Below are 26,223 nucleotides of genomic sequence, written 5' to 3'. Positions count from 1 at the left end.
AGATTGCCTTGTCAGATTAAAAAAACAGTAGGTTGGCGCTACTATGGTGGTAACATTGTCCCTAGTAGCTGAAAAGATGGGTCAACATGTTTTGGGTCCTTATTGGTCAAAATAATCCTTTGCACTTCATCAGGACCAAAAACAGTGGGAAAGTGTTGAGCCAATCCCATGAGCCAACCCCACGTATAATCTCAGGGTGAGTGGTCCTCCTCTTATAGGGTGGTACCTACTTCCTGAAAATTAGAGTGAGCCACTGAAATTATGATATTCTGCGGCATCTTCCTCATAATTAAGCATTTGCTACTTAATCTATCATCTGCTGCATAATCTGCAGATATTAAAAACAACAAAATTCCTAACTCAAATGGGTCATAAGTTACTGAAATTGCAGCGACCCATGTTGCTGTGCAGTGGAAGGTCCTATGCAAAGGTTGACCACCATCTTTCAGTAGCTTATGATTGTATTTGGATGTTGAACTGGTACTGATGAGGTAAAACCTTTGCCCAGGCAGCTGTGGTGAAAGGCAAAATGATAGGTCCCTTTCAGAATATGATGAGGGGACCCTCAGTCTCCCTTATCTCGCAGACATTCCTTGGCCCGAGGTTGAGAGGGGCCCTTTGAGAGGTTGGGGACCATCCTGCAGGGTTGGGTGCCCCTCTGCACTGCAGGGGCTTGTCCCATGCCCCGAATACCGTAAACATGTACAAAAACTGCAAAATTACAAAGTAATACTATCACAAAATGTGCTACATTAAATCGCGTAAACTGCATTTTCTTGCTGCATAATTTAGTCATCTCTGCCACATAATTTGATCCTGTCCTGACGGATCAAATTATAATTTGGTTCTGTCCATAAAAATGAACTCTTGTTAATCAAATTCAAGTTTGAATTAAATATACATAGTAATAATCAAAATTAAAATTCCAGATTATTTTTATTATGTTTAAATATGGATATTTATAAACTAACTTAAATATATTAGAATTATTTAATGAACATTTATTGTGAAGTGTTAATGAGCCCTAACATTTTATTTCATGAGTTAATTTAATTTGCATCTATGTTTTACATCAAAATATTTTTATACTTTAATTAATTAATTAATGGAATTAATTTTCGATAATTTTGGGGGTCTCTGCCATGGTGGTGGTTCTCTCCACTTACCTGTCAAAAGTTAAAGGTAGTACCTTTAAATACAGTCTTCCGATGTCTCCCCAAGAACGGAGGGGGTGATAGCATGTAAGACTACACTTAGGTGTAGATGTACACTCAGAAAAAGTGAATAGCGAAAAAGTGTACACTTGCACGAAGGTGCAGGAGTAGAACGTGTAAATGTGAAAATGTTGCTTTGTGAATGGGGCCTAAAGAGTGTTGCAACATTTAAGGACCGATTTATTGTATCAATGCGCTATTAGTTATGAGTGACTACCAGGGCATTTTGGATATATCCCTGAGTTAAGGCACATCAAGGAGACCAAGCCAAATTCTCTAAGAGTGTCCAGTAAAACAAATTACTGCATGAGTTCAGTGTTCTTAATCATGAATTCATCCTGTCCTCCACATCTGTCCCTTTGTCTTGCTTTCTGTTATGGCAATTCATTTATATTAGATTTGCGATGCATACTAGATGAAAGAAGTTGTAATTTTTCTTGCTTCTGAACCAGAGTACTCTGTCTTTGAGAGCTTAGTTCTCAGAAAAGCTACTTAACTGTGATCATAAGGTGACCTACAGAAACCTGAAGAGTGGTAGTAAGACCTTTTTCATGGTGGCATCTATTGACAGAGATTCCGGGTGAGCATATCTCTCAGTTCTGTCCTGCCTTTGGTTTCCATGGAAAATCTCCCACAAAGTGTCTATTCTTGCCACAGACGTACCCTACTATATTGCATCCATTATATTGTATGAGAATTATATCACATTCAATAATTTATCCTAATTATTGTATCAAGAGGTAAGTATTAGTATAATAGATGAATGCCATAGTAACTAGAGCTAGATAGGCGAAATGGAGGTAAAAATTGTTTGAATATAATTACCATGATGTTGTGGTAGTAGGTGCTATACTGATGTGACATAATTTACCTCAATATAGTGTCATGCAATCTGGCACATTAAAGACCCAAATTGTTATCCTGCCTTGTTTTTCTTTCTTTGACAAGTCCCTTTTATTGACTCATCTGTTTTCGGGGTCCAGCTTCTCTTATTTGTTGCCTTAGTTCCACATGTGTCCCACCTATGGCATTCAGACCTTTCCCTAGATGTCTAAGCTCTCCCAATTTCTCTTCCTTTAAGTCTGACAGTCTGTTGTCTAGTTGTAAAACTTGGTCAGTGAGTTCTCTGCATTGATTGCATCCTTGGGAATTTAGGCTAAGCAGTCCTTGAGCTTATCCAATTAACCATAGTAGAATATTGCTGATCTCTGGCCCTTGGGCATTCCATATCAATGCCTAGCTCGCTGAAGTAGGTTAAGAAATTGTGTCTACTGTGCCAAGGAGATTGCTTGTGATGAAAAACATGTCGCATTCAATATTCTGGCCTCAAGCTCAAAAAGAAGTTGGTCATCACTTTCCACATACAGTATCAACCTCGTCAATGCATCCCGATTGGGCTATGGAAGGGAAAAAATAACTTATCCTGCTGTATTGGCTACTCTGACCAGCCAAGAAGGAGCATGTAGATTGCATTGGGTTTGAATTGTCTGATCATCTATGGATCCCTTCAGCAGTACTCTGGCAGAGTCAATGAACTGGTTGTCTTTATGTTATGGGTAACATGAAGAGATATCTGTTGCACAGCCAGAGGAAGCAAAGAAGGGCTTTGTGGAACAGACTGGGGATTTAACTGTGTCAATTGACGTTCTGAATGCTATAACAAAACTGTGTACCTGGTGGAGTCAAATAGGCCTGTAGTATTTCCTATATAGTAGCTATATCGGTGATTGACCGACCGACCGACCTCCTGTCAGAAAAGGTAATTTGCAGATTTTAATGTTTCACTGCCTGAGAGGCACAGATGTACTATCTATGGAACATGAAGAATAGCTCTGGCACCCAATATACACATTTGTAAAATCTGGATAATCATAGATATCTTTGCTGTCTACGATGCAAGCCGATCACATCTGTGCAATTTGAACAATAGTACTAGTGTTTGAGGTGGAAGCCATGAAGCAAAAACCACCTCCCCCCACTTCTAATTCTGACTCTAAAGAGTGCTCCAAAGCTAGCCAAACAAAAGCTGTCCTTATATGCCCAGGCCGTCGAATGTATGGAAGGGATTTAGGAAATTTTACAGAGGGGTTTATGGTGGGGTAATAAGGGGTATACTACTACAAACGTCGCCCTGTGGGGAGTGATACTATTACTATTCACAAGCCACACTTCTCCATTTACCACAGTCCTAAAAGTCACAAACAATAGAACATATGATCATGCCCAGCATTGTAGTAAGTTTAGCATCACAAATGGCCACTCAGAAGTCCAGCAACAAAGTTTCATAGAAAATGATGGAGGCAGAGACTTACTATAATAGCACTATTTAGGTAATAATGTTAAATAATTCAGTTATTTCACCATCTAAATTATATACATTTATATATAATTAGTCTTAGTAAATTGTACACAATTAATATTCAGATATTTCAATATGTTAGCAATGAATAGTAAACCAATTTTAAAAGTATGAAATACAGTGTTCTTAAACATTAAAACTGCCCTCCAGCTCTTCTCCTTGGCAAAGGTTACTCTTGACACAAGAAGTGATCTAAAGTTCTGGCGGTTTAAGGTCCACTGCTTCTACCCCATGTGGTCCCTGTTCTTCTTTCTGCAAGTATTTCTGAACCCAGTCCAAACCAGCTCTGTCCCCACTGGTGCAGTATGACCACTGGCGGTGGTGACAGCATTGTGCATGGGAGACAGGCCCTATTCAGCTGCAAGGAAAACTCTTCCCACTACTCTCAACACAGCCAAGGTTTATTTAGCTTAGCTCTGAGCCATCCAGGAAGGGCCAGACACACGTTAACCCCCCCCCCCTCCCCCGCCGCCCTGGCAGTAGCTGTCTACAATGAATGCACATCCCCAGCACCTCTCACTAAAACCATCTTTACTAAAAGATGTGTTATTAAATTATGAGTTCAGAGAGCCTAAACTTTATACCTCTATCTTGTCCCAGTGGGAAGTTATACTTGTAAGATGTTACATAGTATCTCCCATGCTATCATATGAGACATATAGCCTTACAATAGTGAAAAACATAATTGGCAGTATTTTACTATCAGGCCATGTCACACACACCAGTACATGTCCTACCTTTCACATAGACTGTACCCTGCCCATGGGCATAGTCTGGGTCGATCAGAGGGGGCCCTTACATGTAAGAAAAGGGAAAGTTAGGACTTGGCGAGTGGATGCACTTGCCAGGTCGAAATGGCAGTTTAAAACTGCACCTAGACACTGCAGTAGCAGGTCTGAGATACATTTTCAGGGAAACCCATGTGGGTAACACAATGAGTGCTGCAGGCCCACTAGTAGTATTTGATTTACAGGCCCTGACACACTCAGTGCACTTTACTAGGGGCTTACCAGTAAATCAAGTATGCCAATTAAGTTCACAATTTACACAGAGAGCAGATGCATTGTATCACTGATTAGCAGTAGTAGAGTGCCCAGAGTCCTAAAGCCAACAAAAACAGGTCAGGAAAAATAGGAAGAAGAAGTAAAAAGTTTGGGGATAACCCTGAACAAGGACCATTTCCAACATTACTGAACCCACCTCCACCGTGGGACACTGATTATCCCTGATTTTCTCATCAACATTATTTGTCAAGCGAGCAACTATGACCTGGACAGACTATGCCCTTGTCAGTTTTAGCATACCCATCCTGTACCATCACAGGCCTACCACCACCGGAACCACCCATTGCAGTTGAGATGGCATCTCACAAGAGGAGTGGGTTCTTCCTCTTTGAGCACTGGCCTAAGCACCCCAGCGACAAACTAAAAGCCATGAAAAACTTCAATAGCTGAATCACCGATTGTGCTGATAGCAAGGGGGCTGACCACAGGCCGGCTGGGACACAGAGGAACTCAGGCCAAAGAAATGCAACTGCAAACAACTAGTGCCCAAATGGAGAAAAAGTGAGGACCCCACAGATAAAGACATCTTCAAATCAGCTCTGAGATGCCACCACCAACAGATGTGGAACACCAAGTGCACAGCTGTTGCAGATCACATTGATGCCAGCGCTAACAGCAGCAAGGAAGTCTTTGCCATCATCAAAGATTTCAACATGCCTCCTGCCGCCTCTAGCAACATCACCCCCTTGCAAGACCTGTGCAACAAGCTCTTGCAATTCCTTTGTGACAAAATCACCTCTGTTACAGCAGCTTCGACCTTCAACCAGACCCCGTTACCATTGCAACTCAACTTCCCATCATGGCTGATGAGTGAATCGCGACTCTTTGGCCACCTGTCACCACCATCAAAATCACTGCTACCATGAAGACCATCCACTCAGGGACTCCATCTGACCTTTGCTCCAATCACTCCTTTTCGAAAGGACTCATTTGGTTCAGCAAAGCACTAACACCTAATCTCAGCCCTCCATAGACTCAGCCACATCCCCAGACACTTGTAAACATGCTGTGATGCCCCGGACCAAAAAAACATCTGCTGACCCAGTCACACTTTGTAATTACACACCCATCTCCCTCCTACCATACCCAGAAAAGGTCTTAGAGAAACAAATCAACCATTGCCTCACTGACCACATCATGTACCACCAGCTCCTCAACACCACTCAGTCCAGATTGAGGCCTAACTAAACAAAGTATAGAAACTGCACTCATTGCAACCACAGATGACATCTGCATGACCCTTGACAGAGGAGACATGCCAGCTCTCATTCTCTTGGATCTCTCTACAGCATTTGACATGGTCTCAAACCCCATCCTCATCAGGCACCTAAATGAGATTGGCATCCAAGGACCAACCCTTCACTGAATCTACTCCATCCTAACGGATAGAACACAACCTTTCAGCCTGGCATCTTACTCCAAGGAATCCTACAAGCTCATCTAGGAAGTGTCCCAAAGTTCATCGCTCGGCCCCAACCTCTTCAATGCAAACATGATCCCTCTGTCTAACTTCATCTGTGCACATGACATCATCAGCCACTCCTACTCCAATCATACTCTCTCTCTTGAAAAACACCCAAAACACAAGAAACAAGTTCACCACATGCATGACCAAAGGTGCTAAGAGAATGGACTCCAACTGTTTCAATCTCAATACAGAGAAGATAGAAATAGTGAACTGTGGCAAGAATACCTTACCATGGCACTCCAACTGGTGACTGACCGAACTCAGACCCAGACCCACACCTAAAATCCACACCAGGAATCTCAGAATAATTGTTGAGAACAAATTGGACATGACCACACAAGTCAATGTCATCACTGTATCCTGCTAGGTGGCTTGGACGCCGATCGGGATGGCGGCGTGAGCTCGCAGCTCCGCGCGGAATCCCGCTAATTCTCCTGTTTTCGGGACCCTAGGCGACCCGAAGACGACGTTCCTGCCCTCTGAAGTGTAAGGGGACAGCTGGGCGCAATCGGAGAGTCGCTGGGGGACTGCTGGCCCCGAGAAGATCGAGTGAAGAGGCGGCCGAGGTGTTGCCGAGGGTGAGAAGAAAATGGCGGCGAGGAGGTCGGACGGTTCCGAACTTCGGCCCTGAACCAAGTTGTCGCCGAATGGCACGAGATCCTGCACTTGGCTGCCCGAGGCACTAGGATTGGCGGTGCTGTGTCCTGAGACCAGGGGACGCTGACCTGATTCACCCAGGAGCCCGGGGACCCTCGTTGGCCACCGCTCTGAGACTTATCCTTCCCCCCTCAGGCCGGAGGGGGGTGACGGAACGGAGCCCGTCCACCTGGCCATTGTTCCTGAGAGCGTCGGCGGGGACATTGCGCTGCCTGGTGCCCGGTGACCGGCACGGACCCACGGGCGTAATCGCAAAACGGGCGACAGGACTTGTGACGCAGCACCCTGGCATGGCAGCGATCGGAGGGCCGATGCCCGGGAGTCGCGAGGGGGACTCGGCGACATCAACTCAGCTGAGTGAGAGTCCCTCCCCGGAGCTTGACCAGGAACAGCGGCTGAACCGGCGTTTGGATGCCATCCTTGATGCGATCACCTCCACTAAGGAAGCATTGCACAATGACATTGCCCAAGTGGCCACGGGCCTGGGGCTGCTACGCGCGGATCACGCGAAGCTGGCAGACAGGGTCAAGGACCATGACCAGCTGTTGCTGGACCTGAAGCCATCGGTGGTGACCGCGGAGCACAGGATCACGGACATTTTGGCCCGACTGGACTCACTGGAACGGAGGGCGGAGGATGCCGAAGGCCGCAATAGACGGAACAACGTGCGGGTCGTAGGCCTGCCGGAACGGATTGAGGGGGAGGACGCGGTGGCCTACATGGAGAACTGGTTCCGCACTGTGGTGGCACCGGAGGGGCTTACTCCTTTTTTCACTCTGGAGCGAGCTCACCGGGTGCCTGCTCGCCCGCCGGGGCTTGGCCACCCCCCCCGACCGATGGTGGTGCGGCTCCTCCACTACAAGGACCGGGATCTTCTCATCCAGCGGGCCAGGATGTCGGGCCCGTATGGGGTGGAGAACAGTAAGGTAACGATCTTCCCGGATTACACTCAAGCGGTCCAGAAGAACAGGGCATCGTTCCTTGCTGTGAAGAAGGAGCTCAGGGAGGAAGGCATCCAGTACTCCTTGCTCTACCCAGCCAAGTTGCGGATCATTATGGACGGTACTACGCACTTCTTCCAGACTCCGGACGAAGTTTGGCAATGGCTCGAGTCATATAGAGCGGGGACGGACAAATCACACCAAAGTAGGCGAGACCAACCCAAGCAGCCCCGGGTGAGGCAGTCACAACGCATCAGATCCCGCAACAGGCGCCAGCGGGAGAAGCTGGAGGCTCAAATGGCGGCGGAGAAGAGGGATGCGCTCGCAGCGACGGCGGCCATTACAGGGTCGCAACAGAACAGTGAACGGGCAGAAACGGACTCGGGAGGGGAAGGCAGCAGAACAGGAGAGGAACTTTCAGAGGCGGAAAGTTCGAAGGGGCCGATAGTGACCCCACAGACATCGGATGGTATTTTCTGCGGCTGAGATAGAACTGGGACTAGATCGGGACTTCATGGTAGGATGATATCCTGTTGATGGAGGGCGGGTTGCCGGGAGGGGGAGCTGTGTGCGTTGGAGGGGATGAAGGTGCGGGGTGCGGGCTCCGCTAGCTGGGGTCGGCGGCGACTCACCCCCCTTGGGCCCTTAAGGTCGACTGTGGTGGAGACCACAGGGTAAGAGTGTGAGAAGTTGGTTCAAGGTTTGGATGGGGGCGGCCACTGGGTTCGTGTGCTCTGTCCTGGGGAGTGGGGTTTGGGAAGTGTTTCAGTTTTGGGAATGTTGGTGGGGGGGCAACTGCAATGGGGGGGCCATGGACCTTTGTTTTTTGATTCGGACTGTACGAAGTTGGAATGGGGACATTACCTAACTTGAAATGCCTAACGTGGAATGTCCGGGGGCTGCGGACCATGGTGAAACGTCACAAAGTACATGCATATCTGGTACGCAGGGGGGTTCAGATTGCTATGCTCCAGGAGACTCATCTCACCAAAAAAGAGTGCGCTGCCTTGCAGAAAAGATGGCGGGGCCAGGTGTTTGGCACCACTTACTCAGCGTATGCCAGGGGGGTGTTGATCTGGGTGAGGGCGGGGATACCCTTTCAGGTGCTGAATCAAGTAGTAGATCCGGATGGCAGGTATGTGGTGGTGGAAGGGAGGTTATATGGACGGGATGTGGTTTTCTGCTGTGTCTATGCACCGAACACTGACCAGGGCCGATACTTTGATAGTCTCTCGGGGTCCTTGGCCTCTTTCCTGGCGGGTCCGATAGTGTTAGGGGGGGACTTCAACTCAATTACGGATGTTGCTCTGGATAGGTCCCATCCCCCCCTAGTGGACTCTCCGGTGCGCAGGCTGGCCGCGCACAGGAAGGACTGGCAGGAACGATGGGGGTTGCTGGATGTCTGGAGGGAGCGGCACAGGGGAGCCAGGGATTATTCCTTTTATTCCGCTCTCCATGATCTACATGTCAGGATCGATTCGGTGCTTTGCGGGGTATCCCTGGCCCCATTGATTACCCATGCGGAGTACCTGGCTGGGACTATATCCGATCATAACCGCCTATTAGTGCACATTCAGTGGCAGAGAGAGCGCTGAGTGATACCAACATGGCGGCTTCGGCCGGAGACGCTAGAGGACTCTGTGTTCAGCGATGCGGTTCGGCAAGGCATAGATAGTTATTTCGGAGTGAATGAGGGCACGGCTGCGAGTAGGTCTATTGAATGGGATGCGATGAAAGTGGTGGTGAGAGGGGTGTGTTTGGGTAGGTTCTCGAATGCTCGTGCGACTGTGCTGAATGACCTAATGAAAGCGGAAGAAACTTTGAGGGACTTGGAGCGCCGCAGGCCGGCTAGGCCAGGTCTACAGGCCCAGTTGTTGGAGGCGAAGGAAGTGGTTGCCACCGAGACGGAACGTTTGAGGTGCTATGACTATAGGCAGTACATCATCAGGGCACACGCAGAAAGGGACAAGGTGGGTACCCTCTTGGCCAGATTAGCTAACCCGGAACTTAGGGGCTGCCCGATTCTCGGCATTAATAATGCGCAGGGAGAGATGGTGTACTCCCAGGCAGCGGTATTGGAACGATTTAGGGGGTATTATGAGGAACTGTACCGGAGTCAGCTGGGAGTGGGAGTTCAGGACATCGCGGAATACCTGGGGGAGAGGCAGCTCCCGGTCCTGGACGAGGAAGATGTGAGGGAGCTGGGTAGCCCGATCACGCTCACGGAAATACGGGTGGCCGTCAAACATATGGCCCGCAACAAGACGCCCGGGGTGGACGGACTGCCAATTGAATTCTATCAGCAATATGTGGACAGCTTGGCGCCCAGGCTGCTGGTGGTGTACACGGAAGCCTTCGAGACGGGGGCCTTGCCTGGGTCCATGCGGGAGGCCTTGATTGTACCGCTCCTCAAACCTGGCCGGGATGCCGCGGATGTGAGGTCTTATCGCCCGCTGTCCATGCTGACGGTGGATTATAAGATCCTGAGCCGAATCCTGGCCACCAGGCTGGCCCCGCACATGACGGGTCTGGTACACAGGGATCAGGCCGGGTTTATACCCACGAGGAGCACGGCGCTGAATATCCGCCGCCTGGTGGGAATAATGGACGCCATCTTGGACAGGGAGGGAGCACCAGCGGTTCTGTCCGTGGACATCGAGAAGGCCTTTGATAGCTTGGAATGGCCTTTCCTGGATGGAGTGCTAGAGAAGTTTGGCATGGGCGAGGGGTTTCGGAGGTGGACGAGGGTCTTATATACCTCGGCGACGGCGAGAGTACGATTGGGTGGCCTGGTGTCTGCGGCGTATCCAGTGGGCAGGGGAACACGACAGGGATGTTCTCTCTCCCCCCTATTGTTTGCCCTGGCGATGGAACCCTTGGCGGTCCAAGCGAGGTCAGGTGACCGATACGCGGGGATAGTTAGTGACGGGCAGTGGCATTATATATCGCTATACGCGGATGACTTGCTCCTGTACCTAGCTGACACCTCGGGGGCATTGGTTGGAGCGATGGACCTGCTGTCTGAGTTCGGCCGGCTGTCGGGCCTTAAGGTCAATTGGGCGAAGACTTGTGTGTTTCCGCTGCGAGCGGGATCGCCAGCCCCTAGCAGCGATTTGGGTGTAGTATGGGAACCCTCTTGCATCACCTATTTGGGTGTCCGCATTTACCACGCGGCTGCGGACCTATTGGAGGGCAACATCGGCCGCTGTGTCCGGGCGCTGCGGGGCAGCTTGTCTTTCTGGTCGACCCTCCCGCTGTCAGTCCTGGGCAGGATAGCACTGTTGAAAATGGTGGCGCTCCCCCGCTTCCTCTATTATTTCCGAACGCTGCCTGTCTGGATTCCCCAGGGGGTGTTTAGAGAACTGCGGTCAATGATAATTGGCTTTCTTTGGGGGCATGGCCGCCGTAGAGTAGCCCTGAGCACGCTACTTCGCCCCAAGCTGGAAGGGGGCATGGCTGTGCCCGACCTTGAGCTGTATTATCTTGCAGCGCAGTTGCAGGTCCTTACACAGAACGTAGCCAGGGTGTTCCGGGGCCCGGAGGAGGACCGGGATCGGGGAATGCAACGCCACGTGCTGTCCTACATCATTATGCAGCAGCGGCTCGAGTTACGGGCCCTCACCATGGAAGAGCGGACACTCCGGCTGTGCTGGCAACGGAGCCTTCGGAGACCGAGGGCATCGCGGCCTTATGCCCCGGAGATCCCGATCGGGATGTTGACGGCATTGCCGCACGGAGGAGATTGGTCCCCGTTGCTGGATTGGGAGGAGGCGGGACTGCAGGTGGTGGGCGACTTGTACATAGATGGGGCTTTGGCGCCGTTCGAAGTGCTCCGGGACCAGTTCGGGCTCCCCGCTGGGGGCTTTCTCCTACACGCGGCAGTAGTTGCTGCCATACAAAAGCATTGGAAAGAGGGGCTCCTGGAACCCACGACGACTATGGCGTGCCAATATGTGGTGATGGCGGCTGGCACGTTCAAAGCTGTGACGTGCCTCCATAATAGGATGCTGAACGAGGGGTTGGAACCACTCCAAGGGCTCAAGGCTAAATGGGAGGTGAGCATCGGCCGGCCCATACCGGATACGGCATGGGGTCACATCCTGCGACGCACGTGGAAGGGCACTAGAAACGCGCGTTTTCAGCAGGTGCATTTCTATGTGCTCCATAGGGCCTATTTAACTCCTGAGAAACTACAGCGGTACTTTCAGGTGCCGGATGACTGTTGCCCGCGGTGTACGTCCCAGGGAGCGGACATGGACCACTTGTTTTGGGGGTGCCCACAACTGGGGACCTATTGGGCGGAGGTAGGGGAACTTCTGAATGAAGTGACTGACAGGGAGGTGGAATTTGACATGGCGGCGTGCCTATTGCTCTGGTTCCCGCATACTAAGCACACCAGGGTGACAAGCAAATTCATAGACCTGGGCCTGATATTGGCACAGAGGGAAATATCGTGGCATTGGAAGTCCAGGGGGGGACCCTCACTGCGTAGATGGAAGAATGAGCTGCTGCGGTGGTCTGACTGCGAGAGTGTGCTCCGGATGAAGCAAGCTGTAAAGTTGGGGAATGAGAAGGCACTGGATGCGGCGCGTGCATGGGAGTTAGTGGTACAGGCGATGCGTGATTCTTTGGTAGAGGATGAGGATGGCGAGACCTAAGCCGCTGGACACCGCGGGGCGAACACAGAAGTATAGCATCACGCACTGTAGTGGACCCATCCAATTCGACAGGACGAGGCACACACCTTAGCAGTTGCCAGGGGGGGGGGCTTTGGGGGGGTTGGTTGTTGGGTGTTTGGGGAGGGCCGGAAGCCATTAGATGGTCACCTGTTAGGGCCTTGGATCTACTGGGACGGTGGTTACTATGTGGAGGGTAGAATGGCTGGGTAGTGTGGCCAGGTGCGACGACCCATGGCGCCTAGGGCAGGTCCCGACAAGGGCGACATCACTGACTGTCACTGGGATGGCTGACGGGAATGTTGTTGTGGGTGGGGGGGTAAAAGCAGATACGCAAAACGATCTTTCAACCAGGGTCCTTATGGGACGTGCACTGTGATGTGTTCCTCTTGAGCGATATAATATGCCGCCCGGCCTCCGGGATGCGGGCTGAATGGCTGTGTACGACTGGGAATTCTTATTGGACGGGGGGATCTCACAAGTGTACTGGCTGCTTAATTGTATCCTGTGGTTTATAACTCTGCAATAAAAATATATTTTAAAAAAAATCACTGTATCCTGCTACCACACACACCAGATGCTGAGGAACATCTTCAAATAGCTCCAAAACAGCACTAGAAAAACTGTCATTCGCACTCTAGCCACCAGCAGGGTAGACAATGGTAATACCCCCAATGCCGGGATCACCAAGCAGCTCACTGGAAGGGTACAAACCATCAAGAGCTCAGCAGCCAGACTCATCCTCAACCTCCCACCCACAAAGCACACCACATCACGCCTCTGGGAAATATACTGGCTTCTGATATACAAATATGCCCAATTCATACTCCTCACACACAAATTCAAGGCACTACACAACTCAGGCCCCATCTACTTGAACAATGACAATCCCTTCCACCAACAATCAGACACCTCCCTTTCACAGGACTCCTACTCGCATACATCCCACGCATATACAGATGCAGATTAGGAGGACAAGCGTTCTCTCACATCGCATGGAATGACCTCCCACTCTGCATCATAGCCTCCTCCTCTATTCTTGAATTCTGCAAGAAGCTGAAGACCTGGCTTTTCAAGTAACCAACCTACCATAGGCAGGGCTAGGCACATTCACCTACTCAGCACCAGGATATCCTGGCGGCTGATAACGCGCTTTACAAATACACATAACGTAACCTATATGAGTATCAATTGGACTGTCAGTTGGGTTTCGGTGTCTGCTAGTGGGCTGTGTTAGTGGAAGTGGTCCCACCAGGGTCCGCATACGTTATTATGTTTCTTAGGACAATCCCCAGCCCTGTAAATTGCCTCCTCAAGGTGTGACAAAGATCCATTTCCCGTGACAACTCTTCAATAGGAGGGGCCTTTGCATCTCACCATCATCTTTTACCTCTTGAACTGTACAATCGCAGCGCAGACTGTCTACATTCCTACCACACAGCCTACACCAATAGAACTCTACCACCCAGGGAGAGCCATAGGCCAGGTATCGACACACCCCCTACAGCGTTCAAGCTCTCTCGGGCCGTGGCTCTCACTTCCTTAAAGCCTTTAACCCCTTCATTGATGGCAGACATACCTTGTCTGTGGGCTTCACGTATCTGGCAACTCTCCCGTGCTGCCAGACACTGCTATTCACACCTCCAGCAATATCAAAAATGTGTTATTTATCACAACTCCCTCAAAAAAGAGGTACAAAAATATGAATCATTTCATTTTCATTGGTAAAAAAATATGAAAACCAACATTATTGCATGCAACATTTTGGGATATAATGCTAATTATAAATACAGCCCAGCCAGGTAGATAACCATTTTAAAGGGATCTGTACTAGAAACGAGATCATTATGCAATGTACTCTACCGAGAAAAAAAACACTACTTAGGATTATACTTTCTTGTCAAAACTGGGAGAAGCCTCTGAATCAATGGAATATTTTCCAATGTAGGATTTGCAGAACCTCATTTATACTGGGGACACTACATTGCTCTAAGTGAAATGAGTGACCTCGAGTGGACACAATACATGTGAACATGAGCAAACATGTTTTGTGCATGTCTCCGCAGCATCTTTTGAGCACTGTGACATCACAAATAGCCATCTTCTGCGCTATGCATGTTTTCTTGTGCGCTTAGTTCTCATAGTGTAAATGTGTAAAAGTCAGTTTGCGCAGGGGCAAATGAATGTTTCACATATGCGAATCTGTTAGGAAAAATGCTAATACTTTGTGCACACATGCGTAGAATAACACACACTGCCTTTCAATGATATTGCCCATAGCGATAATATTAATGATAACATGCTTTATTTCTACAGGTCAAAAATGCATAAATATATAAATAAATATGATATTATTAATCATCCTAATAAATAGGCACACGCATGGACATTCGGTGTGTCTACTCTTTTACAACGTCGATTGCACAGAACGGAATATTTGCAGACAATAAAACGATACGAGATGAATGTGTTACTAATTATACAAAAGTAGTGTAATGTGTGTACCACTCATCGACCGCACTCCCGGATTGATATCCAATGGATCTCAGCGGGAAACATTTTTGTCAGATTTCTTTTTTGGTGTCAGAGTTACCAAATAACGAAATACAGGGTAACAGGGAGCTATTTATTCGTCTTTTTTTTCTAACGCACATCTGAAACTACTTTCGTATTTTCAAGAAAGAACGTCCAAAGAGGAAGCTGTGATGGCTTTGACCGGATTTTTTGGGCCAATTTTTGTGAAGATTGGCTAATTTTCGTCAGAGCCGTAGTCATTTGAGCACAGATTCAGCCTAAACGTCATGTGTTATTCTTAACATGCAGCTGCCGAGGAGAAACTATAGGGGAATACTATGCCGAGATGGGCCTTAAATTCCGAACTCTGCAAACAACTACTTGCACATGGACTGCAGGTACTAGTTGTGAGGTAAAGAAAGCTCAACCCTGGCTTATATTTACCTGGTGAAAAGGAGCAGTGAATTAAAATGCCTGCAGAATTTGCTACAGAAAACACCAAGATCCACACGTAATTCCTAATTTTCACAAGAAAAAATAAGAATTGGTAGTATTTAGTACATATCGTAAATACTGTACACTATGATTTGTACCAGGAGCAGTGACTACCTTAACCCATCTAGTTCTACGTGAGTGTGGTTCTGTCTGTGTGTGTGGTTGTACATGAAAAACAAACACTTTAGCTTGAATTGCAGTAATTAGATGCATGCATATAATTTAAGATGGCTAATCTTTATCGCATGCTAATTAACTTTGTAAATACTCCTTCTTTGCAGACATCAGTGAATGCAGTAGTCACCCGTGCCAAAATGGAGGCACATGTCTAGAGGGAACGAACCAGTACAAATGCATCTGTCCACAGGAATGGACGGGTAGCAATTGCCAGCATCAAACACAAACAGGTAGGTTGTTTGTTTCTTCATAAAGTGTGAGCTCTAACAGTGTTCATCATAGATTGATGGCACCACCTGTTGGTCGATGACTGCATACAGGAGTCCTGTACATTAGGATGAATGTTTATCTTGAGCTTTTTTCTTAGGTACACTGTTGCAAGGGGTGTACAACCCTCTAGAGGTGACCATCAGAGGGAGGCCCTACTAACCTGGCAGCAGGTACTTGATCTGAGACAGAAAGATGGCCCTAGTAAACATCCTTGGCTCTCCAGTTACACGTGGACGAAAATTTAAAGCCTAACTCAAAAGAGATAATGTTGGGCGAATGTAGATATAGCACAACGCTATTATCAAAATTGCAATAAAAATGTGAAGGCCTTGCAAGATTTGTGCACACACAAAAATAAAAAAACTCATAGGCATGTAAATATATTTAACATTTAAATGTGAATTCATACACTAGAAAGTACACAAAATCGGTCACAAAAGAACAGCAATATAGTACATTATGATTATAAAAACAGGTCCACTGGCTGCTATGTACTGTCAATTACTTTTGATCATTAACTTCGCTACAGGTCTCAAAAAGAAAAGCAAGCGCTGAAAGTTTTCGTCTTGATTCTATTTAATTGAAGGGTTTTTTTCCTGTTAAAAATGAAAGACGACTGCTGCCTGACTTTAATAGGGTGGCATTATCACGAAACTGCAAGGGATTTGCCTAAAACGTTTCCAGGACAACAGCTTAAGTGGGAAACCAGTATCTATGGCGTTTGTGGGTACCAGTGAACTTGTTTGGCACAAAACTTTGCAGGATAGAGCCTGCTAAAAAGTGCTCCAGGAAAATGAACTATGGAGAGGAAGAGGTAGGTGTATTCCTCCAACTTTGGGGATCATTCAACTTTTAATTAAACAAGCTGTTGCAGAGGCTTTCAGAGCCATAGACAAACCATGAGCCCTTGTGTTCCTTGATTGGACAAACCAAGGGATGCCCAGGACCATGAGGGAAGAAGATCAGTGGTCGTTTTAGTCAGAGTCCAGAGATAGAAGAGGTGCTGCAACACCGTAGAGATCATTTAGCCGTTTCTTATCCTTCCATATAGTCGAAGAAATAGGATTTTCTTCCTCCAATACAAAATGTGGCAGAAAGTTTCCACTGCATGAGACCATACCAAAGGTGCGACTAGACAAATGGAAGAAGTAGAAAAGCGCCCTTTCCCGTTTTTTTCTTGGCCAAGATGTACCCTTTAGAGAACTTTTTGAGCAGTTTCCACCCATTGTGAAGGTGGATTCACTGATGGCTGTCCTGTCCTCCCAGGGAACAATAATAACAATAATTTCAGATGGGAGCCTCTATATTCGACAGTGTAGACAGACAAAAGGGGGGCTTAAAAATCAAGTGGTTTACACAGTCTCTATTTTCTCCATCCATGTATCAGACACATTTTAAGTACAATTTTCTAGCCGAACAGACTGAGAAAGCGAGCATATGTGGCTATAATGGAGCAGCAGGTTTGTTTTCTTCTGGACTCTCTTTGTGCAGTGGCAGCTGAAGCAGGTTCCTCAGTGGCAGCAAGGTGGCCAGATATGGATGAGATCCTAGAAGGTGGACATAACACAGAAAAATCTCCTAACGCACTTTCCTGTACATGTTGTCAAAATGATTTGAATCCCAATTAGAGGACTTAGTTAAAAAGTTTGTGGAAGACAGGAAGCTGATGGCTTTAGTCAGCCTTCAAGTAAGAGGCCGTCCATTTAGTAACAGAAGCTCTTTTGCCTCAGCGTTGTTCAACAGAAATGTGGGATATGCCTTTGTTGGAAGGGTGCATCACTGGAGAGTGCTGCCTTTGATAAATCCGAGTCTCAGTCAACAGGATTTTCCAGTTCAACTACCACACCTCTCCACCTCTTCCTAAAGTATTACTGTGCTCCGAGACATCCACATATTCCTGTGGGGAGAAGGATTTCTTTTTTTCTGAAAGAATGGAAAAAGAAGTGTTGGATCGTTGGGTTCTCGGTATTGTTTAATATGGTTATCACATTGATTTAAATCCTCTGCTAATCTGTTTTAAAAGCCTCCTCCGCCAGCGTGTCCAATAAAAGAGCAGGCATTGGCAAAAGACATATCAGATCTTCTGCAGAAGAAAGTAATAATTTCTGTTCCAGACGGATAGGCTTGTGATGTTACTCAGTTCTGTTCCTTGTTCCGCAAGATTTTGAGGATGTGAGACCAGTACTGGAATTGAAACCCTAAACTAGTTTATTACTGATAGCAAAGAATTGGATACTGGCAGTTAATGGGCGCTCCACTCTTAATAACAATGGGATAATATCTAGATTGCTAAATCAACAGTTGGTGCTTCTAGGGAGAGGGCGCGCATCCAACACCCTAAACTTCTGTAAAAACAGAAACAAAATGTATTGTGTCCCCCTGAGCACACTTATAGTAATGTAAATTTAAACAGTGTTGTAGTTACACAAATTGTAAATACTAGGCAAGCCACAAGGTATCAAAATGAATTCAAGTCCATTCATCAGTAGTTGCAGTCTCTTTGTATCTCCAAAATGTATTCCAATCCAATGTTCAATATTTCTATACAATTCAGTATGACAGTCCAGTGTAGAGATGGTACATCAGCCAACACGTGTTTCGTCGTGTATTTATACAACACTCATATTCCTCATATGGCAGTATCCGGACTGTGACAGAGAAGTCAACCGAATTCCCGAACACATGATAACGGGCATTCGGTTGACTTCTCTGTCACAGTCCGGATACTGCCATATGAGGAATTGGATGATAATTGAAGTCTTATGGAACGAGATTTGAATATATTGAGCCTTAACCTGACACAAGATAAGGAACCTTTTTCCTACTGGATACAAGTATTTGTCCGAGCCCTGAGGAAGTCTAAGTGTTGTATAAATACACGACGAAACACGTGTTGGCTGATGTACCATCTCTACAATGGATTGTCATACTGAATTGTATAGAAATATTGAACATTGGATTGGAATACATTTTGGAGATACAAAGAGACTGCAACTACTGATGAAAGGACTTGAATTCATTTTGATACCTTGTGGCTTGCCTAGTATTTACAATTTGTGTAACTACAACACTGTTTAAATTTACATTACTGTAAGTGTGCTCAGGGGGACACAATACATTTAGTTTATTACTGACACAATCAGAATTATGTCTTTTCATACCATTTTACCATTTATAAAGGCATGAGATTTTCTAGCGCTTGTAGACTTGTTGAATGCTTACCTCCATATTCCGATCCATCAATCATCCCAGAGATACCTAACATTTTGCTTCCAATGACAACATGAGCAACTTTAAGACATCCCATTTGGCTTCACTTCAGCCCCAAGGGTTCTTACCAATATTTTAGCACCTTTGGTAGATATGATTCATTCCACGATCCAACAAGTGCCCTAAAATCTGCGATAGCTATGATGAAGAATTAGGATTATTGAAAGTGGACAAATATACATATCATTTGAACTGTCTGCTATGGTAGCAGAAACAGCATAGCACTGTTACGTTAAAAAATCCCCTGAGTAAAAGGAATTTTCTGAAGCTTTGGGTGCTAACTCTCGCAAAAGTATTGGCTTGTAGTATCCTGCACAGTCGAGCACTAAAACATGAAGCTGTAAAAACAATGTGCCATGCTATTGTATTGGGGAGAAGAACTGAACTCCCATTGGGAACACACGCAACAATATCCTTGGATCTTGTGGACCACAGAAAAGATAAACTGGATGGATAAACCTTCACAATTGAGGGGTTCGATGGAAATCACGCAATCACCACACAGATTATTCATATGGAGAGTTTCAGCAATCAGAACTTTGACTCATATGGATTTATTATGGGCTCCTTCAGAACTCTGTATAGAGAACAAGCATTGGCAATGCAATAGGTCTCGCATTAGGAACGTTTGAGCTATTGGTATTGTAAATGCCAATTTTTTTATTTATGCGTTGGTTTTGAAAATAGCTAAATTAATAGCTTTGTCATTTACAATGCCAATAGTTATAACTTTCGCAAATGTGACACCTATGGCATTTGTAATGCAATATGTGTTGTATTTACCTGACTTAGATGTATCGATCTTACAAATAACAATGGCTTTTAATTTTGTTAAATAATTAATACTTAAATAAAAGTTATTGTCATTTATAATGGCAATAGCTTAAACTTTTGTAAACAACTTTTGTGAAGATTATGTTCAGTGTATTTTATTATGACCAAAATCCAAGAACAGAAGTGAAATATTAACATCTTTTTGAGACATTTGTAATAAAGCTTAAAACATTGATAAAACATATTTGAACCAGTTGTTGTTGTTGAATGGTTGCACAGATTGATGTTGTGGTGGCGCTGAGTGATGTTGTGGTGGCGATGAGTGATGCTGTGGCGTTCAGTGATGCTGTGGTAGCGCAGAGTGATGTTGTGGTGCCCCTGAGTGATGCTGTGGTGGTGCTGAGTGATGCTGTGGTGATGTGATAGACTGAGTGCGATAGATAGAGTGAGGGCGATAGATAGACAGAGTGAGGGCGATAGATAGATAGATAGAGTGAGGGCGATAGATAGACAGATAGAGTGAGGGCGATCGATAGATAGAGTGATGGCGATAGAGTGAGTGTGATAAATAGACAGATAGAGTTAGGGCGATAGACAGATAGAGTGAGGGCGATAGATAGATAGAGGGCGTTAGATAGATAGATAGAGTGAGGGCGATAGATAGAGTGAGGGCGATAGATAGATTGATAGAGTTAGGGCGATAGATAGATAGATTGATAGAGTGAGGGTATAGATAGAGTAAGGGCGCTAGATAGAGTGAGGGCGATAGATAGAGTGAGGGCGATAGATAGATAGATTGATAGAGTGAGGGGTGGTAGATAGATTGATAGAGAGGGTATAGACAGAGTGTGGGCGATAGAGTGAGGGCGATAGATAGAGTGAGGGCGATAGTTAGATAGAGAGAGGGCGATAGACAGATAGAGTGAGGGCGATCGATAGATAGATAGAGTGATGGCGATAGAGTGAGTGTGATAAATAGACAGATAGAGTTAGGGCGATAGATAGATAGAGTGAGGGCGATAGATAGATAGATAGAGGGCATTAGATAGATAGATAGAGTGAGGGCAATAGATAGAGTGAGGGTGATCCAGCGCTGCAACTAAAATACTTTATAAATGATGTCACAATCCACTATCACACTTACCAATCAATACCAGGCCCATAAGAAACATTAGAGCAGCTGAATCATGAGATGAATGGACCTAATATGTATTTGTTTTTGAGCTATAAACTATCTAAAATAAACAAGACCAGCTTGTAATTTTAAAAGTTTATTTTAAAATTCATAATTGAATAATCTTTATTAACTCTCTTTATTAAAATCAAACATTTGGTTTTATTAATTCAGTTAAATGCATTAAACATTGGCACAAAGTTAACTGTCAATTCAGCATTGATCAAAATAATGAATAAAATAAAACATAAATCTTATTCTCTAAGTTAGTTTTCAGACCTGAAAGGGAAACAAATAATAAACAGTTGAATGCTTACAATCCAAAGGAAATCGGACAGCACTTCGCCCTCAGGAAAAGACAGCCCCAAACCTTTCAAGAGAGCCAATTTTATATCATTTTTGCTCTCAAATTTGACTAAATGTAATAATTTTACAAAAGTTCAGCACTGTGATTGGTTGATGGCTGTCAGACCACCACAACTAGCACGTCCAGGGAATAAGCGTCACCATTCCATTGTTCATTGACATAGAGTGACATCAGCTTCCGAGCGTCTTTGGAAACAGTTTAAAAAGTTACATCTCTAACTTCCACCCAAGCTCGGCAAAAGTCAGCCTTGTCATTTCCTCAGCCTTGAGAAAGAACATCCAGAGCAGTCCGTGAAAACAAGCTCCATTGTCAGAGCCACAGTTTTTTTTCAAATGTCAGAGCCACAGTCTTTTCAAGAAAACAAAACTCTCCATGGAAGATTTCCAAAACGTGTACACTTGGCTCCAACTCTGCTCAGTTCAGGCCGACCAACTTTTCTTCAGAAACAGAGGCTAGGCCTCAAACCACTCTTGGGCTAGTATTTAAACAAACACAAAGAGAGTGATTAATTCAGGTAAAGCAAACCCTTCTGTACCACCCAATCCCTGACTAATTATTAATTAACCCACTAATAAAAGACATTTAGCAAAAGCAAACAAATAAAGCAACACATAAAATATCTACCATTCTTCATGTAATCCAGCTTTATGTTTCTGAAAGAGTAAAAAGATGATTAAATGATACACAGACAGACAAACACAACATAGGACAAACATGTAAGCACATATAAAAAGCACATGCCATGAATGATCAGCCGCATATTAATAGTGACAAAGACAATAGGACAGACATGACAAACAAAACAATATTAATCACATGTTACAAAACAGACTTGCAAATGCAACAAGAGCACATATTATTAGTTTCCCGCGTGTATATGTGTGGTGCAAACTTAATCTAGGTTGTGTTAATTAAACAAATCATGCAACAGCTCATTAATTGATTAATTCATGTTATGGGGAATTAAATCCACGAGTCAGAATAAAATATTTTCTGAAGCCCGCTTCATCAACTCCCTCATCTGGTGATTTTAAAAGCACCAAACAACACCCAAAAATTTTTGAAATTTTTCACCCATTTTGGAGACAACACACATTGAATTCTCTCGATATTAGTTTCCCTAAACCCCTGTTTCAGCTGTCTGATCATCTCTTTCAAACTGATCCCTTCGCATTTCTTCTAACTCATATTCCTTTTCTTGTTCCTTTCTGAGTTTATAAATCCTTCTCTTTTCTTTCTGATGCTTCCTCCTCTTGTGGATCAAACAACTAATTTTTAGCAGCATTATCACTATAATAATGACAATTACTGGATAGAGCACTTTGCCTATGATTGAATTGCCAAGTTCAGAAAACCAGTCTTTAATAACCTCCATTCTCTTCCCAATTTTTTCTGTAAATGTCTCTTCCTCCATAGGTTCTATTTCTTCATGGAAACGTGTTATATTTTTAACAAGTGACTCTATATCCCGACTTTTGTCAGGTATATAAGTACAGCAATGTTAGACATGCAAGACCCCACAGACTCCACCCTCTTTTGCAAGCAGAATGTCTAATGCAAGACGATTCTGCATAACCATACTTCTGGTAGCAACAAGTTCTGTGCTAACCAATTGAAAACCACTTGCAGTATCAGTTGACAACCTATCTACAATTGTGGAAACTTTTCTGATTTTAATTGAATTCATAGTAATCCCCACCATAGGAATAACAGCACCAAAGATGTCTCCCAGGATTTCTGTAAAACTTTCTCTTTTGTACCTATTCAGATTCAAGTGTTCACCAAATTCAAAGGTACCCTTTTCATTTCTGTCAACATGAAATATTTTTGGAAAGACCAGGCCAAGATAACATTGCTACTTTCTACCTCAACAATTGGTGGAATAATAATATAGGTCCACTCTGGGGACTTATATTTCTGATTTGGCCTAATTATTCTTTTTGTCTTACGAGAGATAACCTCTATTTTCTTGTTTTCGTTCTCGTTTTTGTTTTCAAGTTCACTTCCCTGACTAGAAATCTCGTTTATTTGTTCTTTTGATTTCTTCATTAGTTTGAATTTCAAATTGTCTTCAGGCCAAATGTCTCCTTTTCTCAAGACTTTTTTCTTTGGCACACATTCGTTACATTCAGATTTCCAAGCTCTTTTTCTGTATTTTCTTATTTCAGATTCTTCATCACTTTCGTCAGTGTCTGTATCAGAGACTTCAAATCTGCACCTAGGAACTTCTTTACTCGGCAGCTTCACTCCACTTGAAACAATACCTTTACTGGTATTTGGTAATTCTTCATCTTCTTCAGAAATCACCTTCAGCTTCCCAGCTTCAAGCTTTTTGTTCACAGAGTTACTCTTTTGCCTTTCAATACTATGGCTCAGATTTTCGTCTTGATCAGAATTTTCTGCTTCTTCATGAGATGAATGGATCTAATATGTATTTGTTTTTGAGCTATAAACTATCTACAATAAACAAGACCAGCTTGTCATTTTAAAAGTTTATTTTAAAATTCATAATTGAATAATCTTTATTAACTCTCTTTATTAAAATCAAACATTTAGTTTTATTAATTCAGTTAAATGTATTAAACATTGGCACAAAGTTAACTGTCAATTCAGCATTGATCAAAATAATGAATAAAATAAAACATAAATCTTATTCTCTAAGTTAGTTTTCTGACCTGAAAGGGAAACAAATAATAAACAGTTGAATGCTTACAATCCAAAGGAAATCGGACAGCACTTCGCCCTCAGGAAAAGACAGCCCCAAACCTTTCAAGAGAGGCAATTTTAAATCATTTTTGCTCTCAAATTTGACTAAATTTAATAATTTTGCAAAAGTTCAGCACTGTGATTGGTTGATGGCTGTCAGACCACCACAACTAGCACGTCCAGGGAATAAGCGTCACCATTCCATTGTTCATTGACATAGAGTGACATCAGCTTCCGAGCGTCTTTGAAAACAGTTTAAAAAGTTACATCTCTAACTTCCACCCAAGCTCGGCAAAAGTCAGCCTTGTCATTTCCTCGGCCTTGAGAAAGAACATCCAGAGCAGTCCGTGAAAACAAGCTCCATTGTCAGAGCCACAGATTTTTTTCAAATGTCAGAGCCACAGTCTTTTCAAGAAAACAAAGCTCTCCATGGAAGATTTCCAAAACGTGTACACTTGGCTCCAACTCGTCTCAGTTCAGGCCGACCAACTTTTCTTCAGAAACAGAGGCTTGGCCTCAAACCACTCTCGGGCTAGTATTTAAACAAACACAAAGAGAGTGATTAATTCAGGTAAAGCAAACCCTTCTGTACGACCCAATCCCTGACTTATTATTAATTAACCCACTAATAAAAGACATTTACCAAAAGCAAACAAATAAAGCAACACATAAAATATCTACCATTCTTCATGTAATCCAGCTTTATGTTTCTGAAAGAGTAAAAAGATGATTAAATGATACACAGACAGACAAACACAACATAGGACAAACATGTAAACACATATAAAAAGCACATGCCATGAATGATCAGCCGCATATTAATAGTTACAAAGACAATAGGACAGACATGACAAACAAAACAATATTAATCACATGTTACAAAACAGACTTGCAAATGCAACAAGAGCACATATTATTAGTTTCCCGCGTGTATATGTGTGGTGCAAACTTAATCTAGGTTGTGTTAATTAAACAAATCATGCAACAGCTCATTAATTGATTAATTCATGTTATGGGGAATTAAATCCACGAGTCAGAATAAAATATTTTCTGAAGCCTGCTTCATCAGAGGGCGATAGATAGATTAATAGAGTTAGGGCGATAGATAGATTGATAGAGTGAGGGTATAGATAGAGTAAGGGCGATAGATAGAGTGAGGGCGATAGATAGATAGATTGATAGAGTGAGGGGCGATAGATAGATTGATAGAGAGGGTATAGACAGAGTGTGGGCGATAGAGTGAGGGCGATAGATAGAGTGAGGGCGATAGTTAGATAGAGAGAGGGCGATAGATAGATAGAGTGAGGGCGATAGATAGATAGAGTGAGGGCGATAGATAGCTCCTGCTCATGATTTGGCTGGACTGCTGCCTTACAATATTTCCATTGTTTACAGCATTAGCAGACAGCAAATAATGGCTTTTGATTGGGTAAACCAACATAAAGAGCAGTACCGATGAAGAAGGACAAGAACAGAAGTGAAATATTAACATCTTTTTGTGACATTTGTAATAAAGCTTGAAATATTGATAAAACAAATTTGAACCATTTGTTGTACTTGAATGGCTGCACAGATTGATGTGTGGTGGCGATCAGTGATGCTGTGGTAGTGCATAGTGATGTTGTGGTGCCCCTGAGTGATGCTGTGGTGGTGCTGAGTGATGCTGTGTTGATGCGATAGATAGAGTGAGTGCGATAGATAGAGTGAGGGCGATAGATAGACAGAGTGAGGGCGATAAATAGAGTGAGGGCGATAGATAGACAGATAGATAGAGTGAGGGCGATCGATAGATAGATAGATAGATAGATAGAGTGATGGCAATAGAGTGAGTGCGATAAATAGACAGATAGTTAGGGTGATAGATAGATAGATAGATAGATAGATAGATAGATAGATAGATAGATAGATAGATAGATAGAGTGGGGGCGATAGATAGATAGAGTGAGGGCCATAGATAGAGGGCGTTAGATAGAGTGAGGGCGGTAGATAGATAGAGTGAGGGTGATAGATAGATTGATAGAGTGAGGGCGATAGATAGATTGATAGAGTGAGGGGCGATAGATAGATTGATAGAGTGAGGGTATAAATAGAGTGAGG

General features: G+C 44.5%; 1 protein-coding gene across 2 annotated transcripts in view; it reads left to right on the top strand.

Moving 5' to 3' along the window:
• The window catches only part of FBLN7 (fibulin 7), a 711,714-nt gene that overhangs the window by 563,450 nt on the left and 122,041 nt on the right, over window positions 1–26,223 (top strand). Inside the window, exon 4 of one of the 2 annotated variants that reach the window (XM_086927207.1) lies at window positions 15,670–15,795. The exons of the other annotated variant lie outside the window; for it this stretch is intronic. Within the exon in view, the coding sequence (XP_086783333.1) occupies window positions 15,670–15,795 (126 nt within the window). The remainder of the gene's footprint in view (window positions 1–15,669; window positions 15,796–26,223) is intronic. 2 annotated transcript variants of the gene reach the window in all.

Source organism: Lissotriton vulgaris, chromosome 6, assembly GCF_964263255.1.
Source record: "Lissotriton vulgaris chromosome 6, aLisVul1.2, whole genome shotgun sequence".
Classification (NCBI taxonomy): Eukaryota; Metazoa; Chordata; class Amphibia; order Caudata; family Salamandridae; genus Lissotriton; species Lissotriton vulgaris.
This window is presented reverse-complemented; position numbering and strand designations above follow the sequence as displayed.